This window comes from Myodes glareolus, chromosome 9 (genome assembly GCF_982192425.1).
Source record: "Myodes glareolus chromosome 9, mMyoGla1.1, whole genome shotgun sequence".
Taxonomy (NCBI): domain Eukaryota; kingdom Metazoa; phylum Chordata; class Mammalia; order Rodentia; family Cricetidae; genus Myodes; species Myodes glareolus.
This window is the reverse complement of record NC_142034.1, coordinates 4,565,796-4,589,008: the sequence shown is the minus strand read 5'-3', so window position 1 is coordinate 4,589,008 and position 23,213 is coordinate 4,565,796. Positions and strand designations below refer to the sequence as shown.

At 55.1% G+C, this 23,213-nt stretch overlaps 2 protein-coding genes across 3 annotated transcripts; one reads left to right on the top strand and one right to left on the bottom strand.

Annotated features, from left to right (window-relative positions):
* The first annotated feature begins 3,574 nt into the window (after positions 1 to 3,574).
* Positions 3,575 to 6,702, top strand: Tmem235 (transmembrane protein 235). Its single transcript, XM_048451810.3, is given in 5 exon segments — positions 3,575 to 3,909; positions 4,458 to 4,538; positions 5,019 to 5,108; positions 5,111 to 5,146; positions 6,461 to 6,702. Coding segments are annotated over 5 exon segments (630 nt in total). The 5' UTR covers positions 3,575 to 3,728.
* A 3,217-nt stretch (positions 6,703 to 9,919) lies between these two features.
* On the bottom strand, positions 9,920 to 16,051 carry LOC125411646 (uncharacterized). 2 transcript variants are annotated; one of them, XM_087909709.1, is made up of 7 exons: positions 15,752 to 16,051; positions 14,237 to 14,320; positions 13,688 to 13,776; positions 13,114 to 13,299; positions 12,029 to 12,166; positions 11,680 to 11,872; positions 9,920 to 11,231 (listed from the first exon to the last, which is right to left on the bottom strand). In XM_087909709.1, exons 1-7 carry the CDS (start codon positions 15,951 to 15,953, stop codon positions 10,948 to 10,950), a joined length of 1,176 nt encoding a protein of 391 aa, XP_087765835.1. In that variant the 5' UTR covers positions 15,954 to 16,051; the 3' UTR covers positions 9,920 to 10,947. The 2 variants fall into 2 exon arrangements, with proteins under 2 accessions (XP_087765835.1, XP_087765836.1); XM_087909710.1 differs by lacking the exon at positions 15,752 to 16,051 and adding an exon at positions 14,562 to 15,739.
* Between the last annotated feature and the right edge of the window lie 7,162 nt (positions 16,052 to 23,213).

Below are 23,213 nucleotides of genomic sequence, written 5' to 3'. Positions count from 1 at the left end.
CACTGTGCTCCGTGCTGCTCGTCTTAGGAGCTCATGCGTCCAGTGGTGTTTAAGCTGCAGCCCCAGCATGAGCTGCGGAACTGGACAGCTGTAAAAGGCCCTGGGGTTACTGGTGACTCGCGTCGGGCAGGCTTTTGTTTTCCTAATGAAACCTCTGCAAGGAAGGTGTGATGGTTGTGTTATCAACCTGGCAGGGCTGGAGTCGGCCAGGAGGAAATGGGCCTTTGGGCATCATTGTGATCACACTAATTGATGTGGGGTCCTTCCCGACCCTGCCATCCTGACTCCCCATCAGGACGGACTGCACCTTGAACTGTGAGGAAACTCCTCCCTTCAAGTGCTTTCATCAGAATATCTTCATACATAAGACATTCATTCTGGTGGCCTCCCCGAGGCCTTAGGACAGCTCTGTGCAACAGCAATTCAAGGAAAATAAGGGAACCGTGACACACAGTAGGAGCTGGGTCTCTGTCTGTCCCCACCTCACCATACAGAAATCAGAGAGTAGAGGGGAGCAGAGCTGATGCGTGATGTGAGAGCTCACGAAGGCCACGGGCAAGCACGGCCTGGTGGTGTGGCCAGCCCCACCCCTCTCGGCACTGAGCACCTGTCTCACGTGGGCAAAAGACCATGAACAGTCAGGAGCCCGCACACCTACATGGTTCCTGCCTACAGGCTCCGGTCAGTGGGGTTCGGGGTTTGTCAGATCTCAGCAGGGAGGAATCAGACTGGGTCTCAGCCCCCAGGGGCTGTTAGTTTGAGTGCACTCTGAATTCCTGGTACTGTACCCTGGACCTCATCTCCTGAAGTCAGCTTTCCCTCAGCAAAGCCCTGGCTGGTGGCAGGCTCCCTGGGCAGCTGTCTAGACGTGGGTCCTGGCCTCTCACACCTGTGCTGTTGGCTCTGCTCGCTAACTCTTCCAGTTCCTCTGCTCTTTCTGATTTCTCTGGCCAGCTCAGCAAGTGGAGACTCACAGACCTGTGGGTTCCACTTGGTTTGGGACCGCCTATTCCAGTTACTGTCCCCTGGTCGTGGTCACATCTCTTCACGGATCCAGCCAAGTGCTTCCTTAGCATGTGTGAGCAGAGGCTTAGCTGCAGTCTTGTTTATCTGAGGAAGACGGAAAGCTGTGTTTCTAGCCTTTGCATCTTGTGGGCTTAGCCAGCTGCATCCTGCAGAATGGGCCTGTTGGGCAGTAATTTGAGGTTCTTCTGAGGGAGGATGTTGCCAAGCTCAGTAAAATGAGCTATGTATAGCTGATGCCCAGCTGCTGGAGGGTCATTTAGCTGACAGTTCCGATTGCTTCTTCAAACAGGCTGAAGACAATAGTCAGAGTTAGCCTAGGGCCGGAGGCTCATCAGCCAGATGGCTGCCACTAGAAACCGACTCCTGTTCCAGCTGTGAATATTAAAAGAGGCTTGGATACAGCCTTGCTTTTGTTACTCAGGATTGGACGTCTTCCCCTAGAAGCCCACCTGTCTTTGACGTCTGCCATGATGGATCTTGCTGGCTTCAAAGAGTCTTTGGCAGCCAGAGGCCAGCACACAGCCTGCCTTCTATGGCTTACACATTTGATGAGACAACAGGTGACTAAAATGGCACCTTTTCAGACTGGGCTCGGTGTCTCTTGGGTCCAATTGGGGGAGTACACTGCCAGGATTCATAGGACCGCCCCTCAGGTACCTGTGCCTGCTGCCTAGAAGACAATCAGTGGCTTCCGCTGCACAGAACCCAGGGTTGGGAGTGAAGTGGATAAGGACTGCCCAGCAGGCTGCCTTCCAGCCCCTTCAGCTTGAGGGAATTAGTGCAGGAATGGTGTGGGTGCCTCTTGCTGTCACTTCCCCAGGGTAACAGTGGCCTGGGCATGGCTGTTGCCTACCTGAGATGGAGCAGGAGCATGCACCTTTGCCAAGCAGCTCAAAGACAGGGGTCTCGATGGGAGGGAGACAGGACCACCGTGTCTAGAAAACATTTTCTATAAAAGGAGCCTTTGTCAGACAGAAAGCGAGACTGGTTCCTGCTGCATTGTTGCCCTGCAGGATGACAGCTAAGTGACCTCAAGTTTACATTGTTTCTGCTGGCTCCTTGGCTGTAATCAGAGTTTGGGCGGGAGAGTCTCCCTTCTCCTTCTCCTGCCTTGGGAAGGCTGCTGCTCTCTGAGCACCCACTGGGTTCTGAGCACCCAGTCATCGAGCCACCAGCCACCACCTGGCCCCAGAGCCGGGGTGTCTACAGGACAGTGCCAGCTGCAGGGGTTGTCACACAGCAGATGCGGGCAGGGATGGCCTGGTGTGCACGCAGGAAGAACAACTCATAAAATACTGGAAGAATTCTGTGCTCTGTCTGAATTCCACCTGAAATAGTGTTTTAATAACTTTGCTAAAATTGCTTTTTTCTGAGGATATATTCTTCAAGCCAAAAGCTTAACAGAGAGAAATATGTATCTCCAAACAGTCCAAGTGAGGGCTTGGCTGACCTGAGTCATGCAGCTCCTGTGTCTGCAGGCTCTGGCCATCCCAGGGCAACGATTCAGAGGCCCTCTCCTTATCCAGAATGTAACCCAGCCCATTCAGCTTCAACTGCCTGGGTTCCTCCTGGCTGAGGACTCTACAATTCTTTGCCTCTCCTGCCATTAGCATTTGACTCCTGTCCTCAAGGGATGTTTATGTGTGCTATAGGTGAGTGCCCTGTGGGTGTGTGCCCTGTGAATGAGTGCCCTGTGGGTGTATGCCCTGTGAATGAGTGCCCTGTGGGTGTGTGCCCTGTGTGCGCCATGTAAGTGAGTGCCCTGTCGGTGTGTGCCCTGTGTGCGCCATGTAAGTGAGTGCCCTGTCGGTGTGTGCCCTGTGAATGAGTGCCCTGTGGGTGTGTGCCCTGTGTGCGCCATGTAAGTGAGTGCCCTGTCGGTGTGTGCCCTGTGTGCGCCATGTAAGTGAGTGCCCTGTCGGTGTGTGCCCTGTGAAGAATAAATGTCCTGTAGGTGTGTTTCCTGTAGCTGTGTGTATGCCCTGTAAGCAAGATGCACAGAAACAGTGCTTTTTCTCCCTGCTGCAGGGAGCTTATCCCATCAATCCTCAGAACTGATAAAAATCAGGACTTCAAGTTGAGATGCGGCACACCCCGAGTCGTCCCTAAATGTGCCCATCTGGGCCTGTCTGCACCCCACCCAACCCCATCATTCTTCTAGGGTCTATTGGTGATTGGTGCAGTGGTCCAGGCACTGGCTGCTGCTGCTGCGCATCCTGCTGGGGGCAGTCTCAGGCTGTCCTCTGGTCCTCTTAGCAGCAACCACACAGCAGTCTGTGGCAACATTGGGATTTGAACCCAGCTTTGTTGGCCCCAGCTCTGCCACGACATGAGATTTCCCCTTCTCTTCCCTTCCTGCCTGGCCATCACAGAAAGGGATATCCATTTCCTTGCCAACTTGGCCAGTCACAGTGGCAGAAAAGCCGCAGTAGCTGAAGAACCTAGGAAAGTCTCTCCCCCGCCCGCCCCTGCCCTCCACCCACCTCTGCTCCTAGCCAGCCTGCTCCTTGACACTCCTCACATGCCCATCTCCTGCTGAGACTTCCACCTCTCCCACAGCCTAAACACTCATTAGCCTGTATCAGTTCTGTCCTGAACCCTGACCGCCTCAACCCACAGTTGCCACCGCCGCAACCCACCCGTAGCTCCGATTTCCGCTGGACCCTGCATCCCTACCCGGCTGCTGCCCGGCTCTTGCCGGTATGGCCCTTCTGGCCGCCTTGTTCCTGACCGCAGCCCTTGGCGCCCTGCTCAGCTTTGCACTGCTGGCAGCTGCGGTCGCCAGCGACTACTGGTACATCCTGGAGGTGGCGAACACTGGCGGCTCCGGTGGCGCGCCGCCGCAGCTCTCCTTGCATTCTGGGCTCTGGCGCACCTGCGAAGGTGAGCTGCTCCTGGAGACTTGCCCCGCCCTCCCCGTTCCCTTCCCTTCCACCTGATCCACTTCCATTCCCGCCCACCGGTCCCTATAACTCCCTCCTCCTAAGCCTCTGTGGCATCTTGGTCTGCTCCTCAGGGAGTCTCTCAGTCCCAACCCCGTCACAGTCGTGCCTCAAATTGCTGGGTGACAGCTGGGCTGTAAGGATTTGAGGAAGCTGAAGGACAGGGTGCTGCCATCCCATCGTGGCTATGGGTGGGAAGTAGAGGGGGGCTGGCACTATGCTTCCTTAAGTTCCTAAAAGGTTTCCTCTGGGGCCTAGCTGGGAAGAGTTGGGGTGTCATCGGAAGATAACAGGTCTGGTGGATCGGAGCTCTGCTCCTTGCTTCTGAGGAATTTGACAGTACTTCTTAGCCCGGGTCTAGGTGCCTCCCTGGAGGTCAAAGGAAGAACACCGGAGGCTGGCGCCCAGCTGCCAGGGCCTCAGTCAAGAATTAAATAAGATTTCAAGGCACCTGCGTTGCCCGGCACCCATGTGTACCTTGACTTTCAGGGCAGAACAGCTGTGTGCCCCTGATTGACCCGTTTGCCAGTGACAGCTTGGAGACTTCTCCCTCCATACAGCATCTTCTCTGTGAGCCCTGGGCTCGTGCCATCTCTGCTCTCAAGGTCTGGGATCAAGCCACCCTATCCCAGCCACCTCCCCCCAGCCCACCCAACTGCTTCTGAGGCCTCAGGGACCCAAAGGGTCTGCCCATCACAGCCCCCTGACCACAGATGCTGGAATCCCAGTCTGTCCTCTCCTTTCAGTGAGGATGCAAGCCGGCTCAGAGCGTGATGAAATCTCACAGGGCCCACAAGTCAGCCTTCTAGTTGGATGGCCGTAGACAACCTACCACCCCTGAGAGGCCTGAGGGTGGAGTGGGGAGGGCATTGGCAGAGCCTCTCTCAGCCTGGCCTCAGGAAGCCTGTACCAGAGAGGAATGGCCACTGGAAGAGTCTCCTGTTACTATGGAGATGGGCATCTGCTCAACCCTTCTGGGGACCAGAGTAGGTGAAGGCATGACTGTCTCTGGCTCCTCCTCTGCCTGCCCTGAGCCTTCTCTTCCCACAGCGCTGCACTGCACTGTCACGGTAGTCCTGCCTCTGAGCCTCATCCTCATCGTCTGTGACTGGGTCTGCGGCTTGCTCGGCTCCCTGTCCCAGAGCTGCTCCTCACCGGCGGCTACTTCTTGCTAGGGGGTGAGTCAGAGGTCGCTTGGAGGATCTTGGACTGTGAACTTGGGAATGGGGCTCTGACTTTCATTTACCTCTGCCTTGGTCCCTATTCCCCTCTGAGCATTGGAGAGCCTCGCCCACCCCCCATACACAGAGACACCCCAGAGCTGGCCCAGGGGCAGGGTTTCTGTACCAGGATGGAGTTTCTTGGCCTGGGAGACTTCAGGATCTCCATGGTAACTGCAGGACTAGCTCTGTGAGCAGGTGCAAGAAGAGGGGTGTGGATCTTGACCCCATCTGCTCCTCTCCTACTAGGTGAGGGGTGAAGGCAGAGCAAGGCGAGCAGGGGCGTATCATCCTTGGCTCTGACTCTCCTAGTCCCAGGCTATAACTAGTGTCAGGCCAAGAGCTCCCTGGTGGCTCCTGAGGACACTTCAGCAGGTTAGACCCCCAAAGCTTCCAGAGCCGGAAGGATGCTGATGCTTAGGTCCCCTTGAGTGCTTCTTGGTACAGTCTGCTTCAGCAACCCTAGGCTAGCTGTCGCCAAAGTGAGCAGGTGGCCCCGTAGGGGTCCATCTGCAGCAGCCTCTATCTCTATCACTGGGCTCAGGCCTGTGCTGGTCTGTTGCCTCCAGTCAGTCGTACTGTTGTGGCTGTGACCACAATGAGATCTCCCAGACAAGTCAGCTTCCCTCCAGGGGACACAAGGCTCTTCAGGGGACCTTTGTTAAGAGTGGATTGGGCCTGACATGGGGAACCCGAAGCCACAAACTAATGAGACAGGCAAATGTTCAGACCCAGGTCTCTAGAGAGTGAAATCAGGATAATCAAAATATCTGCGACAGCCTTGACCCAGGAGACTGAGTGCAAAATCCAATTAAGAAGCCACTGGGTTGGGGATTCTAACTGGGAAACTTCATGCTGACATGGGGGAGCCTCTGCATTTTCCTTGAAGACATGGATAGGGGCAGAGAGTCAGAAGGCAGCTTCTAGCGGAGGCTGACCACACCTTTCCTGAGCAGAGTATACTTCGCCCTCAGAGGGTAAGGAGTGGAGGGAGTCCCCTGAGTCTGGATAGCAGGGGCGGAGGTAGAGGGATCTGTAGTTGTCAGCCAAGGCTTCAGGGACTGACTGGGAGATAGGCTGTAAGAGGGGTCAGGCTGGGAGACAGGGTGCCATTCCAGGGAGCTGGGTGCTGCAGGTGAGATGGACAATACCTGTGTTGGCTCCTGGGGAAGCCAGAGTGTGGCCATTCCACTCCCTCTGCCCCCATCCCTGCCTTTCCCAGAGTGCAATGCACTAAATTCTGCTTCATAGCGTCTTGCCCTCTCTCCCCAGGTGCCCTGACTCTGGCAGGAGTCAGCAGCTACATCAGCTACTCACACCTGGCGTTCGTGGAGACAGCCCGCCTGTATGGCACGCAGCATGTCCAGGACGTGCACATCAGCTTCGGCTGGTCGCTGGCCCTGGCCTGGGGCTCCTGTGCCTCGGAGGTGCTCAGTGGTGCGCTCTTGCCCGTAGCTGCCCGGTTCCTCAGCCTGCGCCAACGCCCAGGAATGCCCCAATCTGTGGTCATCTGAGTCCCAGTGTGGCAGGGTGGTGGGGAGCAGGAAGGCTCAGGCACCCTTGGCGTTTGCTGGAATCCTGGCCGGAAGGTACCACGGGGATGCTGTTGGGGAAGTGCCCACCTTCACTCCAGCTGGACAGGACAAGGGCAGACAGGGCAGACGGAGAGCCATGCCTCAAGTCATGAGCTCTCAATGGCACAGTCCTGGTGGGTACCTCAGGGTCCTGGGTGTCCAGGGGGTACTCTTGCTCTGAGGGGTGTATCTCGTTCCAGCCCTTGAGAACTAAGACACAGTCCAATTCTGGGTCAGGAGCTGGCCAAGGGCTTCCATACCACTCCACCCCCCAGTCTGAGCCATGGTTATCATTCACCTCCCGTCACAGAGTGGGAAACTGAGGCCAGAAAACCCAAGAACAGACAGCAGATCCCGGTGACACTGCAGTTTGGCCGGATCCCTTGGATTCTGTTTTGTTCTCTCTCCCAAGGGGAGGCTGATGGGTGGAGGCTTAGGGCTGAGGGGGGAAGGTACAGTCTAGGTTCCTTTTCAATAGTGCTTCCAGGCAGGGTGGACATTCGAGTCTCAGGCCTTGTTCTGATGCGGGCTGCTGCCCTGCTGCCCTGGAACTTCCTCTTTACAGCACCAGCCAGGAGCGTGTCTGAGACTGGCCACACCTGGGTGAGCTGGGGCCATGCCTGGCTGGCCCCCGGGTTGCCTGGATAGAGGAATTTCTGGAGGAGGAAGCTCGGCCTGGGGATTTGGCTGCAGGTGGATGGGTCAGCTCACAGGCTGCCTGCAGCCCACTCTCTGACTGTCCCTGACTGGGACAACAGAGGTGGGAGCTGAATCACCTCTGGCCACGTAAGAGGGGGTAGACCTGTGTTTATTTACTGGACGGTGGACAGCTGTAAGTTAGGGGCTGCACAATACCCGAAAGCCCCAAACAACCCTGATCCTGGTGCAGGCTCTTCCTGAGTCTGGGATACGTATTAAGGAAGGTAGTCCTTCTCAAGGCTTGGTCTCAGCAGTGTCCCCAAGCCACTGGTTGCTTCTATGGCTGTGGGAAGCTTGCAGGGAGCAGGGGAGTCCTTTGCAGGGTTTCATGTGACCATTGAGAGCAGAGGACTGGGGCTGATGGCAACTTCCCTCCCGGTTTGTGTTCTGGTTTTTGCCATTCCACGTAAGAGCACTGCCACGTGTCCGAATAAACCAGCTGCAATATGTATTATTTTGGGGGGGGGGCACAGAGACAAAGCCTTACTGTGTAGGCCTTAACTCCCTGCCTCCTGCCACAGCCTCCCTGGGGCTGAGATTTCTGGTGTGCATCAATAGGGCCAGCCTAGAATTCTTCAAAATAGGTAACAGATACTCATTCCTCATAATGTAGAAGGGAGAACACACACCAGTGTGCGTGTTTCTGGCCATCAGTAACGTGCCCTGCATGCGTGTGCCTGTCACAGATATCCTGTGTGCGCGTGCACACGTGTGTGTGTGCGTGTGTGTGTGCAGTCTGTCATGTCTGCAGCTGTAACTGCCTCCTTCCTAGCTCCAGAGACCGAGAGGAGCCTCGGGCCTCAGCAGGGTGTGGGCTGGCTCACAGGGAGCTAGAGCAAAGTTACCGCCTCTCCCTGTTGGGCTTTGTGAACATTTGCTGAGGTTGTCTGCCTGCTGGAAGCTAGCTTGTGAATTCCAGCCCCACTGATGTGGTGGCTTTAGGTTCCCAGGTGACACTGGGGAAGACCCACACCGTGGCTGCAAAGATCTCCACAGCTGCCTGAGGGGATGTGCCTGTGTACGTGGGCATGGGACTTACTGAAGCTAGCCGAGGCCTTTGCTCTGACAGGCCAGTCTCCTTAGTAACCGGCCCAAGGGTTTGTGTCCTGTTTCACAGCTCACTGGGTGGCTGGACTGTGCTGCCTGGGGAGTCGTTAGCAGCTCAGAGCTGATGTGGACAGACAGCAGGCTCCAGGGTACCATGTGTCTTACATGGAGAGAAGAGAGACAAGTGGGAAGCTTGCCCACATAGACAAGAGCCAGCCTCAGTGGCAGCCAAGCCCCCCAGACAGCGGACTCACCCTTCCGTGTGAGTGCGCCTCAGTTCCTGCAGCCAAATGTGGGCAGCTAGGACGTCCCATGGCAGCACAGGGCTCACTACCTCTGCCTGCAAATGTTCTCTTACCTTCCTTCTGCCATGCCATCTCTCCTCTGATGCCTCCATAGCTTGAACCATAAGGATTCAGTGTCTCCTGGATGCAGGTCTCACCCCAACCAGCACCCACACATCATAACAGCAGCCTCCAGATGGCTGGGAGATGGTCTTTCCCTTCAGGTCCTTTTCGGACACTCCTGGGGGCACCCGGGGAGAAGCAGACACCTGGCAGGTCGCTGGTGCTAGGGGAGCCGACCACAGTGAGGCTGGGGTGAGCAGAGGCTTGCCCAGGCAGACGGATATAAAGCAGGGGTACCGACCAGCCACCATGGAGGCAGATGACCCACGTAGAGCATTTATTGATTGGGAAGGCCAAACAGAGCTTAAACTAACCCTCCAGTCCCTAATCCCAGAAGCTCTGAGAACTAGTGGGGGATTCCTGCCAGTTTTAGGTACTAGCTTGTCTGGGGAAGTTCTTGTCCAGCAGTGGGTTAGTGCATATTGCCTGTCCCTGAAGGCGTATGGGAGAATAAAGAAGGCACAGGCTTCATGCTTTACCACCACCTCAGGAGACAAGCTCTGGGGCCTTGGGGACCCCAAACACCAGGCCAGAGATATCTGGAGTCTTCTAACGGGTGAGGGGAGAGACAGAAAATCCTCTGCTGCAGGCTCCTCCTCTTTTCCAGTGCACTCGCTGCGGCCCAAACTGTCCACCACGCTGATGCCCCCGCCTGCGTCTCCATCGTCCTGCACACGATGGCAGCTTCTTAGCCACCTCTACCTGGAACTGGAGTTACGGTTGTGAGCAGGCAGGTGGGTGCTGGGAATCGAGCCAGTGCCCTTAACTGCTGAACCATCTCTCCAGCTCCGATACTGATTTTTTTTTTTTACTTTTTATGTATGTGAGTGTTTTTCTGCATATATGTCTATGCATTATATGCATGCCTGGTGCCAGTGGAGGCCAGAAGAGGGTGTCAGATCCCCTGGAACTGGAGTTAGATATGGTTGTGAGCCACTGTGTGGGTGCTGGGAATTGAACCTGTTGCTTCTGTTATGTATTTAGCTGGGAGATAAAAATACAAATACAACTCCTTCAGTACTTTATTTTGTTGGGGGAAGGGTCACTTGTTCATCCTGGCTGCCCAGAACCAAAATAACCACACAGAAACTATATTAATTATAACACTGCTTGGCCCATTAGCCCTAGCTTCTTATTGGCTAACTCTTACATCTTAATTTAACACATTACTATTAATCTGTGTATCACAAAGTGGCAGTGGCTTACCAGCAGAGTTTTGACATGTCTGACTCTGGAGGCTCCATGGTAGCTCCCTGACTCCACCTTCTTCCTCCCAGCATTCCATTTAGTTTTCCCCACCTACCTAAGTTCTGCCCTATCAACAGGCCCAAAGCAGTTTCTTTATTCATTAATGGTGATTACAGCACACAGAGGGGAATCCACACTATTATTTTACAGTCCATCTCTAATAACTATGCCAGTCACACAAGGATCTGTTTTTTGGAGATAGGGTCTCGTGTAGCCCAGGATTGAATCAAACTCTGTATCTGAAAATGACTTTGATCTTTTAAAAAAAATTTATTATCTATACAGTGTTCTGCCTGCATGTATGGCTGCAGGCCAGAAGAGGGCGTCAGATCTCATTACAGATGGTTGTGAGCCACCATGTGGTTGATGGGAATTGAACTCTGGAAAAGCAGGCAGTGCTCTTAACCTCTGAGTCATCTCTCTCCAGCCCGACCTTGAACTTCTAATTTCTTAGCTACAGGTGTGAGTCAACACACCTGTTGATACAGTGTGGGGACTGAACCTGGGGCTTATGCACACCAGGCAGTCACATTGCATGTGCCAGCCCCAGGTCTGCTTTCTGTATTCATTCCCTTCTCTTGATATTCAGCCCCATCTTATCCCAGCCTATGCCTGGTTATTCGTGACTGAATGAGGCCATCGCAAGAGTGTCAGTGGAGGAATTCAGAGGCAGAGTGGTGTCGTCATCCCCCAGAAGGGCGGGCCTTCGCTAGGCTAATGGCTTAGACCACCTTGCTCCACACTTCAATCCTAGCCAGGGCACAGGGTTCCTGGTCTCCCAACCTCAGGGCCTCAACTGCCTCAGCACAAACTCCCACTTCCTCAGCGCCAGTTCCGTGTCCTGAGCAGACACATCCCGGTGCCACACGATCCGCACGGAGTGTTCTGTCCAGGGAAACAGCAGCACGCTCACAGCGCGGCCAGTCTGAGCCACCTCCTCAGCGCTCACAGCCTGTAGGCGCTGGCACAGCTCTGCAGGAGGCAGCCCCGCCACCTGCACCAGCACCATGTTGGTCTCCACAGTGTCAGGATCCACAGAGCAAACGGGTGATGCCAGGTCCCGGAGTCCTGCAGCCAGACACCGGCGGTGAGTACCCAAACCCAACTGATCCTCAGGGAAGGCAGGAGAGCAGCCCAATTATCTTGTGGGGAAATAGACCCTGAGCCCTGATGTGGCATTTGAGAACATGAGTTGGATCCTGCTTTTCCACTTTTCTGGGTCTCAGATGTGGGGACATCATAGGATTGTTATGACATTTTAAAAAATGCGCAGAAGACCCACATTGGAGGTTCCACGCTGTCTTTGTTCCTGACCCAGCTGGCTGCATCCCTGTGTGAGTACCCGTGAGTGCCCATGGAGTAGGGCCTGGTGAGGCAGGAGAGCCCAGGTCCCATCCTAGAAGCTTAATAGAGGCTTTGGGGTGCAGATCTGCTGGGGCCTAGTTCTGCTGCTGGGGACATGTAGGCCCAGACAGTAGGGAGCGAAGGGGAGTGGGGTGGGCACTGGTCCAGGCACCTTTAGCAAATCTCCGGGCATTCTCGTGATCCCTTGGCAGCACCTCCTCTGCCTCAGCCAGTCCCACCATGGCAGCCGCAGCCAGTACTCCAGCCTGGCGCATGCCTCCACCCAGGACTTTGCGGAGGCGCCAGGCTTCCTCAATGAAGCCTTTGGCTCCACCGACCAGCGCCCCGACTGGTGCACCAAGACCCTAAGGGAAGAGAGGAGAGACTCCTGGAACCCGTCCTGGAGGTGGGGAAGGCGGAGGCTGTGCAGCCCAGGACCAGCGGGTCCGCCAGGCTCAGGGGTCCAGCTGTATCCTCAGTGGGGTACCCACACCCCATCTGCCTCGGGAAGGTCTGCCTACCTTAGAGAAGCAGAAGGATACAGAGTCACAGTGCTCCACAAGGCGGGCGGGGGGCACACGCAGAGCCACGGCTGCATTCATCAGCCGCGCCCCATCCAGGTGGACCAGAGCTCCATAGGTGTGGGCCAGGAGACGCACCTGGGAGCAAAGGTCAGAGGGGCCAGGTAGGGAGGCCATCTGGGCTTGGCATCATTTTTAAAGATTTTTAAAAAATTATTATTCCTATTGTGAATTAGTCTAGGATGTGTCTTCACGTGGGTATTTGCATGATTGCAAACTCCTGTGGAAACCAGAGGCACTGAAGTTTCAGATGGTTGTGAACTGCCTGATGTGGGAGCTGGGAATCAAATCCAGGTCCTCTGCAAGAGCAGCCAGTGCTTTTTTTTTTTTTTTAATTATTATTTATTTATTTATTTTGTATACAATAGTCTGTCTATGTGTATGCCTGCAGGCCAGAAGAGGGCACCAGACCTCATTACAGATGGTTGTGAGCCATCATGTGGGTGCTGGGAATTGAACTCAGGACCTTTGGAAGAGCAGGCAGTGCTCTTAACCTCTGAGCCATCTCTCCAGCCGCCTTAAGATTTATTTTTATTTTATGTGTATGTGTGTGGGTATATGCAACATGTGGTGGTGTACCTATGGAAGCTAAAAGAGGGTACGGATGCTCTGGAGCTGGAGATACAGGTGTTCTGATCTAGCCAAGCCCAGGTCCTCTGGAAGAGCAGCAACTGCTCTTAACCACTGAGCCATCTCTCAGTCTCCCCAGAGCTTGGCATCTTGAGGAACCACAAGGGGTCTAGAGTCAGAAGCCTGGTGGCTCTGTGTATTTGGGACCTGAGGAGTCACCCCGTGCCACACATGTGAACTTTTTATCCCCAGATAGAACAGGATCCTGAAGCTAGAGTGATAAATTCCAGCCATTTTCAACCCAGGACCAACACATTCCCCTATGACAGTCGGGTCCCTGATGGGCACCCATAGCATGTGTCAGAGGGGATTCGTCCCTAGGAACAGGGACAGTTCAAGGGGCACAGGACGTCAAGAGTGCGCTGGCACTGGGGCCCAGATGGGCAGGACCCTACCTGGCGGAGGTAGTCGATGGGGAGCACCCGGCCCCCAGCGCTGCTGTGTGTGTTCTCCAGGCACACAAGCTCACAGACTGGATGGTAGGAGTTCCCGAAACCCCGAGTGAGTGCCCTCTCCAGCTCGTTCAGGTCCAAGGTGCCATGGGGCATGTCCGGGAGGGGCTGGGAATGCACCCCGGCGATCTGCAGGCAAGAGAGGGCACTGGATCATATGGGTGGAGTGGCACCTCCAGACAGGAAGTTTCCTCTGCAGTAGGGGCCACCTCTGGGCCCCAGAGTCTTTGTTCTGAGCACACAGCGTCCTAGCTGGGGAGGCTGCCCGGTCCCTTGCTGCTTAGAACAGTTCAAAAGCTTCTTTCTGGAGTGCTAGTGCTCCGTCTGCCCACTAGGGGGCAGTAAGGCACCGAGGCAGATGAGCAAATCTGGGCCCAGGCCCTCCCTCCCATCTCCCTTGATTGCTTCCCTGTGCCTTCTCTTCTCTGCCTGGTGCCTGGGAAGCAGGTGCCTGCCCTGGCATCCTGACTGGCGGGAGGATGTCCAAAGTCCCAGGGGAGTGGTGCCTGGTCCTTACCTGAGCCACCCCGCCCTGCTCATAGACGTGGAGGTGGCATTCCTGCCCAAGGAGGACTTGGGAACCCCGGCGCCGGCAGTGACCCATCACTGAGATAGATGGGAGGAGGGCAGGACTTGGAACTGGGTCCAGGAGGGTCCCACTGCCCCTGCTCAGTGTGGCCAGGCTAAGCCTGGAGCCCCAGTGAGCTCAGACTGTCGGTTAGGAAGCAGCACCCCTCCAGACGCTTCTCTGCCACGTGCTGCACAACTCTGGCATGGCTTCACCATGAATGCTGCGCGCTAACACTGCATCTGAGCGCCAGAGTGCCGTGGCCCACTGCAGGACACTTCCAGCAGGAGAGAGCTCTGGGGTGCTGGCCCCCGTAACGGGCAGCTCTGGGCACCAGCAGCACCCAGGAGGAAGAGCTGGAAGTGGCAGAGACTTGTAGACCTCACTCCTCCCATTGCCTTCTGCCCAGGTGCTCCACTGACTGCACCCAAAAGAAACCCAGCCATGTGTCCACCAGAGAGCTGCAGACCCCAACTCCGAGGGTGGGCGGACACTCACCAGAGATGAGGTTGGCCATGGTGTTCGTTGGCACAAACAGGGTCTGCTCCACCCCAAGCAGCTTTGCAGCCTTCTCCTGCAGTTCTGAGAAGCAAGAAGGGAGGGCGGGGCCAGAATGCCTATCAACCATTGCTCAGAGCCGCTGTGCCCTGGTCCAGTTCAATGTGCACCCGATACTGGGTGTGATGGCGGTACCCCGCCACTCGAGCACTCTGCTGAAATAGGACAACGGCTTGAAGGCAGCCTGAGCTGCTCAGCAAGACCTTGGAAGCCACTCCCTCCCCCCAAAAAGTGAATTTGCTCAGATGAGAGCCCACGGTCTTACTGGCAGGGCTTGGAGCCCATCCACCATCTGTGTAGTCTGTGGTCAGGTAACCACGTGCCATGTCCAGAGAGGGCCCTCTGTCAATCTTCTGCCTGCTACCTCCTCCTGGGCCGCAGTGCCCTGCCCCAGGCCACCGAAACTCCCTTGTGGTTTGAGCCTCCTTTCCCACCCCACCTCACCTCACACCTGTTTTTCTTCTTTTCCCATCAGCCCCAGCAGGTGAGGCCCTGCGGTTTCCCTGCAGACTTCCTCTGCACAGCACCACGGAGGAGTCTCTGGGGAGCTGGCAGGGCATAAAGGGTGCATCTGGTGGGTGAGCGCAAGGCCTGTCTAAAGTCTGTGGTGGCTTCCCGATCTAGATCCTGTCCCCATAAGACACAGGTGTCTCCCTGCACCCTGAATGCTGCCACTCTCCTCCTCCCAGACCCCCCCACCGGCACCCCAGGGGTTCAAAAGACATCCTCCCCAGCCTTGATGTGGGGACCTGTTTACACCCCAGGTGTGGGCTGAGCAGAGAAGCTCAACATCTTTGAAGTTCCTGGTAACAGCCACAATAATCCCTGAGCCCACGAACAGGCCTCCGGGGATCAAAGCGGTGATGTGCGGTTTATCTCTGGATCCACACACCCCAGCAACACTAGAGGTCACTTTAACAGTGCCTACCGACCTCGGGTGGGCTTTGGTTTGCTGTCTCCCTAAAGCACACCCTAGGCTATGAAACTTTGCCCATGGGAATGTGCAGCAAGCCCAGAAACCTTCCCTCATTTGGTTTTGTCTTGGTGAAGTCAGTCAGTGAATATTCCATCAGTCCGACCTGCCTCAAACCCTGGTTTTTCCCTATTCCTGATATGGGTCCTTGAGCGCCTCTCTGGCCACCTCAGGGCCTTTCTTTGCAAGATTGTACAACACCCATCTGGGCAGTTGGGTGACAGTGGACAGAAATCACCCGGTTGTCCTGTTAAAATGCAGATTCTGGCTCCCCGAGTCCAACGTGGAGCTCAAGAGTCTGCATTACCAAGGCTCTCCCGGAGAACGAGCAGGGGCGCAGGGTGCACCACCTAGCTTGTAGGTGTGTCCTCAAATGGCGTGAGGCACAGCTCTGCGTCCACGCTGTCCTCCGGTCAGCACCACGGACAGCGCCCCGGGGTCACCGCAACGACCCCTGCCCCGGGCCTGCTCGCCCGGCTCACCGAGGACTGTGGGGTCTTCGCCGTAATCGTCGTCTCCCACGATCGCCTCGGCCATGGCGCGCCTCATGGCCGGCCCTGGCCGGGTCACCGTGTCGCTGCGCAGGTCTACCACCTGGTCTGGGACCCCCGCCCAGTTCCTAGACCACCGCGCCCAGGGCACCTTGAGCCCCGGGACCACGGTCCGGGCCAGTCTGCGGAGCATGGCTGAGAAACCCGCCTTCCTCTCCCGCAGGAGCGGTGGACACTCTCTTCCGGAGTGCGGGAGATCCGAGAGGCTGGGCTACTTTGACCCCGTGCAGACAGGAGCTGGATAGGCCGGGGGCACTCTGGGAGTTGGAGTCCTTTCTGCAACGCTAAACATTGTGACTCCCGCAGCATGCTGGGAGTTGTAGTTCATGTTCGCCGTGCAGCCTGAGAATTTGGGAGCTTTGCTGAAAGGGTAATCTTTTTTTTTCTTCTTCTTCTTCTTCTGATTTTTTTCTTTTTCTTTTTTTTTTTTTTTTTGAGACAGGGTTTCTCTGTAGTTTTTGGTGCCTGTCCTGGAACTAACTCTTGTAGACCAGGCTGGCCTCGAACTCATAGAGATCCGCCTGCCTCTGCCTCCCGAGTGCTGGGATTAAAGGCGTGCGCCACCACCGCCCGGCCCCTTCTTCTGATTTTTTGAGATAGGGTTTCTCTTTGGGAAGAGCTTTGGAGCCTGTCCTGGAACTAGCTCTCGTAGACCAGGATGGCCTTGAACTCACAGAGATCCACCTGCCTCTGCCTCCCCAGTGCTGCCATTAAAGGCATGCACCACCACCGCCGGGCAAGGGTAATCTTTTATGCAGTTGACGTCCAGGTGCCTTTCAGCGTGTACCTGGCCCTGCTCCCGACACTGCAGATTTAGAATAGTTAAGCGTCCCTGCCACTAAACAGCCTGGAATACCGCTGAGCTCCAGGAATCATATGTGGTACCATGTTGACCCTAGAGAGTAGCTTTCCACCGTTGAAGTCTTTAATTTTCCCTTCCGAAACAGGGTCTCATGTATCCCAGGCTCGTTCTGAACTCACTGTGTAGCCTACGTGACCTTGAACTTCTGACTGTCCTGCTTGGGGTGCCAGGTGTGTGGCACCATGCCCAGATTATGCTGTGTTAGGAACTGAATTTAGGACTTGGATGCCAGGCAAACACTCTGCCAAACGGGGTACTTCTCCCGTTCTCTCTCCCTCCTCTCCTCTCTCCTTTTTAATAAAATGTATTTAAAACCTTTAAAATTGTGTGTACACATGAGTATAGTCGCCCATTGGGTCCAGAGGGCTTTGGACACCCTGGAGCTGGAGTTACAGGTGTGGGTGCTGGTACCCAAACTCGGGCTCTCTGCAAGGATGAGCTCTCCGCCTGTTTCAGTGTTGAGCCGTCTCTCTAGTGCCTGTGTTAAGGTTGTTTGTTTCTTCTCACGCTGTAGATCTCATTCTGCACAGTCCCCAAGTGCTGGGATTATAGGAATAAGCCACTATGTTCAGACTTCAATATGGTTTTACTGAGCACTAGCTAGGTTCCAGGCACGGGACACAAAGATTGTCTTCACCTGAAGCAGGCGGTGTAATCTCCCAGGGCATTATGGGAAACAGTTACAGAGTTATCTAGGTATCCTTCCTACACCATTGCCCTGGAGAGACAAGATGCTTCCATGGAAGTCATGCCCAAGAACACTGTGTGACAGAGCCACCTACCAGCAAGTACAAGACCCTTGGATTGATTCCCCAGCACTGCAAAAGGTAGATGTGGTGGCTCATGCCTGTAATTCCAGTCCTGTGGGAGGCTGAGGCAGGAGGATGGTTGAGAGTTTCAGGCCAGCTTACACTGGAGTCAAAGACTCTGTCTCAGAAAAACAAAACAATAGCAAGAAAAATAAGATTCCCCCACTCCACTCCCAGCTGTGTGTCAGTTGTACCCAGGATGGGCGGTTGGGAGGCTGTACTGACCCTGTGCCTGGCTCATGGGAGACTTGACTCTTCATTCTTATGTTGGAGCTGCAAGACCCCGGAACTCGGTGCTTCTATTGTGGACTACACTGACTCACCAGGACCAAAGGGTGACCTCCCTCATACAGGGAGGTTGGGAACTCAGCCCTGCTTGTTGTCTGTCTGTGGTGTGTTGAGAGCAAGCTGGTCTGAGAGGGCCTCACAGGGCAGAGAGGCCAGTACCCCTCAGAGATTCCAGCCTGTCTCAGATGCTGACCCTGCCCCCTCTCTGTCACTTCACCATCCTCCTGCTGGGTCTGCCACCAGGCAGGCTTCCTGGAGGAAGCAATAGTCTTTGAAGACAGGGAATAGTACTAAGCAGGTGATGGAGTGGGGAGGGTGACAGGGAAGGGGCAGCATGGGCCATGGTAAGGGGGCAGACCCTGTTGGAAGTCCCGGGGTCTGGAGAAGTGAGGAGGAGTGGCCATGAGGCTCAGAGGCCACCTGCAGGAACAGAACCAACTCTAAGGGATTCTTCCCCTCTCCCCATCTCCTAGCAGAGCTATCCTCAAAGCATGCAGAGGTCAAGTCCCTGTAGGTCTGAGGCCCCAGGGACTTGCACCTAGTAGAAAGGCTCCCTGCCTCCCCATAGCGGGGTGCTCTGGCCCTGACCCACAAGCTCTGCCTAATTCCCGAATTCCAGCCCATAGAAAACAAGCCCTTATCTCATTGTCTGGCTCCAGCCCTTCTGCTGGGAAGTGGGGGGCGGGAGCGAAGACTCCGTGGGAAGGGGGGTGGATGGGCTGGGAGCAGTCACAGGAGCTCTCGGGGGAGAGAGGGGACAAAAGAGCAGCCACCTCCCTTTGACGGCAGAGCTAGAGAATAGCCACCTGCTTGCAACCCTCTCAGAAGCTGCAAGGCCTTCCCAAGGGGGCTCCCTGTCCATCATTAAGCAGCTATGGGGAGGAGGAACAGGGCACAAGGCTTGAGGACCCCACCCAGGTGGCATAGCTGGACCACTAGCTTTTGTCTCTCCCAACTGAGCCTGTCTCCCTATGGAGGCAAACAGTTTCTATGGCCAGGTCTTCCTGGTTGGTGTCCTATCGATATGTGTACAACCAGGTGTGTTTGGAGGAGACTGGGAATATCTCTCTCTCTCTCTCTCTTTCTCTCTCTCTCTCTCTCTCTCTCTCTCCATTGTTTTGTGTGTGTGTGTGTGTGTGTGTGTTGTGTGTATGTATCTGGGAGTGTATCTGTATGGTGTGTGTGTGTGTGTGTATCTGAATAGACTGTGTATGCTAGCATGTGCACGATTATGCATGGATCTGTGTGCAACTCTGTGTGTACACGTTTGCATGCTTCCCTCGCTGTACCTGAGGTTTGAGTCGTCCTGGTGAGAGGTCAGGAGGTAGACAGGCCCCCTGGTAGGCAGGCAGACAGGAAGAAGGGACCATAACTAGGTAATGAAAGTGGCAAATTTCCAACATGGTCATATTCTTCCTCAACCTCCTGACTTGAAACAAAAGCCTGGCAGCTTTGGTCTCCCACCGTTTGGCATCCCGGTGGGCAAGGCTGGATCGGGACATGGGACACAACATGGGCTAGGCAACTGTCCTAGCTTTACACTGGGAATCTGGTCACTCTGCTCTACGGAGGGAACATGCGCGTTCCCTCTCCCTCCAGAAACCGCCTTCCTTTACCTGCTGGTCCTGTCTGCCGCGCTGGAGGTTTCCCTGCTGCTACTGGTCATGTTCCAGACCTTTCCTGCCTTTTAATTCTTTATCTTCTGTAGACTGTATCACTGGTGGCAGCTGAGGACAAACCACCCTCCCTGGGTGGGGTATGGAATCTCCGACTACGCCAGTTCCTTTTGGGTTCTGACTTTTCCCATGTCCCCAGGCTGACCCCATCCCTCGTCCTCTCTAACTATGGCCTGTATGCATAGTATAGTACTATGTATGCATAGTACAGTAGTAGTTAGCACTAAAGAGTCCATGGCAGAGGTCACCAGGTCTCCTCTCCTCACAGCCAGGACTCTGGGCAAGATGGCCTGAGAGCCGGCCCTCGTGGGACCTTTTATTCCATGTTCATGTGCAGGTGCATACGTGCACAGGTGTGCACGTCCACATGGAAGTCAGAGGTCAACTTCACGTGTCTTTCCTCCGGTGCCGTCCACCTTATTTTTGAGACAGAGTGTCTCCCGGGACCTGAGACTTACCGACTAGGATAGGCTGGGTAGCCTGACAGCCCTTGGAATATGTTTGTGTCTGCCTCCCCAGAGCAGGGATTTCAAATGCTGGCCGCGATTACAGCTTTTCACACAGGAGCAGGGATGGTGCTCAGGCCCCTGTGCTCACAAGACCGGCACTTCACCAACACAGCCCTCTCTCCAGCACCCCTCGTCCAGCCGGCCTCTTGATGTAGCTTTTTTTCTGCCTTGTGACCCTCTGGTCCCCAAGCGTGCTTCCTCCTGCAGTCTCAGGCCCTTCTGTCAGGACCCTTCCCCCACCCAGCTATCAGCACGTGGCTTTGGTCACCACCTCCTCAGTCTCTGGGTCTCAGCTGAAGTATTCTTCCACCAGGAAGTCCTCTGGTCCAGTCCAACAAGAGAGGGAGTGGGCCCTCTTTCTGGGGTACGCACAGTCCCTTTCTTCCCTCTGTTCACGGCCACGGGTGCATGTTTCTGTCACTTGCTCTGTGCAGCTGATGCACTAAACCCAAAAAGCCGGCTGGGGGCTTTGTGTGTCATGTCCTGGGTGCTTAGCCCAGTGCCCAGTTCTGGGACTTGGTGAATGATCGCTGAGTGGCAGGTGAGGGAGGGACACATGGGGCAACCTGCATATATGTGTGTCCCTGAGGTCAAGTCATCCTGGTGGCAGCTGAGTGGCTGACCGGGGAGAGACACTTGGTTCAGTGCCCCTTGATCTTGGTCACTGGCTGTGCACACAGAGAACAGATTCTGTCCTGTCTCTGAGGACAGTCTGGAGAGCAAGATCAGCCCCACCCGCACCATCTCCATCCGCTTGAGGGAGGATTCTTAGAGGCTCAGATCAGGATTTCTGGGGGAGAGCTGCCTCTGGGGGTACCTTTGACTCCCTGGCACCTGGCCAGGCTGGTGCAGGCTGTGGGGTATGAGCGCACGTGCACACACACACACACACACACACACACACACACACACACACTCACATGCTGGGTTAGTTCAGTGCGCTGTGTGTGCGTATTCCTGTAATACTGGGCCACTGGCAGGAAGTGAGCAGCGGGGAGGCTGCTGGGAACCCGGGCGGTCCCTCAGAGATAAAGAGAGACAGCAGATTGGAGCTGTAGATAGCAGCTGGGCCCCAGTAAACACGGGGAAGTGTCTTTCCCATCCACTCAACCCACCCCTCTATAGGGCACTGGTCCAACCCAGTCCCACCACCCTGAGAGACCAGCACAGCACGTCACCATTCCCAGCACGGGGGAGGGGTAAGGGCATACTAGAAGAATGGGGGGTGCTGGCTGGGCTTAGCAGTGAGCAAGTACTTGGCCCATGTAGCCCCATTATATCAGGGCCTCCTGATTTCATGCAAAATTGGGAATGGGGAAAGCAGTTCCTCCAAGTCCTTGCACCTCGCCTCTGAGAAGACCCCACTGGTTGGAAGGTTTTTGCCTTGAGACAGCTGAGCAAACCCAGCGCTGTGCCCTGAGGGTGGGGAGTGAGAAGGGGTACAGCAGGCAGGCTTGCTGTGCAGACAGGCTACAGTGGGCTTCGGTTCCTATGAGGCCAGGAATGCCTGTCCCCTTTGCACCAGCTCGCCTAGACACGGGCTGTGCGAGAGCTGAACATGGCCGGATCCCAGGGCTCAGCACGCAGTCTCCTGTTTTTCTTTCGCGGTGATGAACTCGGACTCTCTCACAGAAAAGCACACGAAGCACATTGTGCCGTGTCACAAACAAATCTGAACAGCAAATGAACTCCGTGTCATGGCCACTCCCATCAAGAAGGGGACGGTGGAACTTGCTGTGGTGGTGGCTCGGGCCTGCAATCCCAGCACTTGAGCAGTGGCTGAGGCAGCAGGATTCCCACGAGTCTGAGGTCAACATGGGTTGCAGAGTGAAACTCTATCTTGAAAGAGAGAAATAAATAAATAAGGAAAGGAAGAAAGAAAGAAAGAAAGAAAGAAAGAAAGAAAGAAAGAAAGAAAGAAAAGAAAGGAAAGAAGTGGACCATGGCCAGGGTTCTAGAAACTTCCTTCCCATCCACTCCCTCCCTCCGCCTGCTGCCTGTTTTGCCAGCACGCCATGCTTCTCTCAGGGGAGTGGATTGTGGTTGGATTTGGAACCGTGTATGTGAAATTCTTGTAGTTTGGCACAATCTTCCTGAGAGCCATCCGCCTTTCAGTTGTCCTTCCTGTGTTGCGGTGGCCGCATACCTTTCTACTCCAGATCTAAGCTTTAGGGTGTCAGTTCTCCCCTTCTACCCCATGGGCGTTGAGTCTTGAACTCAGCTCATCTGGCTTGGTAGCAATCGCCTTTACCCGCTGAGCTGCCTCGCAGGCCCTAGGACACAGTTCCACTCAAGATACCCTCAGCTGTGTCTGGTTAGCCTTGTGAGCCATGCTGCTGGGAGCATCCTCGTTCCTGGCTCCAGGAACCTTCACTTCTGTGGCACACAGGCCTGGGGTGGAGCCAGTGAGTCAGCACAGGCTACCTCGCAAACCCTCTCCCCAAGGGATGGAAGTGGTGTGCTCTCCCACTTCCCTGCTGCCTGTTTATCTGGACAGACGGACAGACGCTTGCGTCACCAGACTTACTCCAGCCCTCTGGGCAGGCAGGCCTGGGCTGCGTGCGTCCTTGGGACTTTCAGGACCTTGCTTTGTGTTTGGGCCATTTGTACACCCTTTAAGGAAAGGGTCTGTCTTCCTGAGGACCAGGCAGCCAGTGATTAGCTTGTAAATGTCACAACCTACTCTCACCAGGAAATGCACACCCTCCCCCACATGGTTTAGTCTTACCTTGTAAGGCATTTATTTATTTATTTATTTAATTTATTTGTTTATCTATGTATATATTTATTTATTGAGATAAGGTCTCTTTTCCGCAGTTCTGGCTACCCTGGAACTCACAAGATAGACCAGGATGTCCTTGAACTCATAGAAATCTGCCCGCCTCTGCCTCCCTGGTGCTGAATTAGAGTCCTTTGTTCCCCTCAACACATCGTGGTCGTAAGTTTTCTTACACATCTTCTGCCAGGGGACACGGTGCTGTGTGCATCTTCAGGGAGTGCGTACGTATCCTCCATCTGCTAGGCTTTCCCCTTTGGAGGAGTGGCAGTGTGGAGGAGAGCTGTCTGCTCCCTTCTCTAGAGCTTCCACTTGTCCTATGGGCCTCAAGATGGTCACCGTGCTCTGCCCTGGCTTGTATGACAGGCTACAGGGCTTGTATGACAGGCTACAGGACCCAAGGCGGGGGGGTCGGAGGGGACTGGACCCAAAGGAAGAGCAGTTCAGATGGGTCTAGAGAACGGCCAGAGATG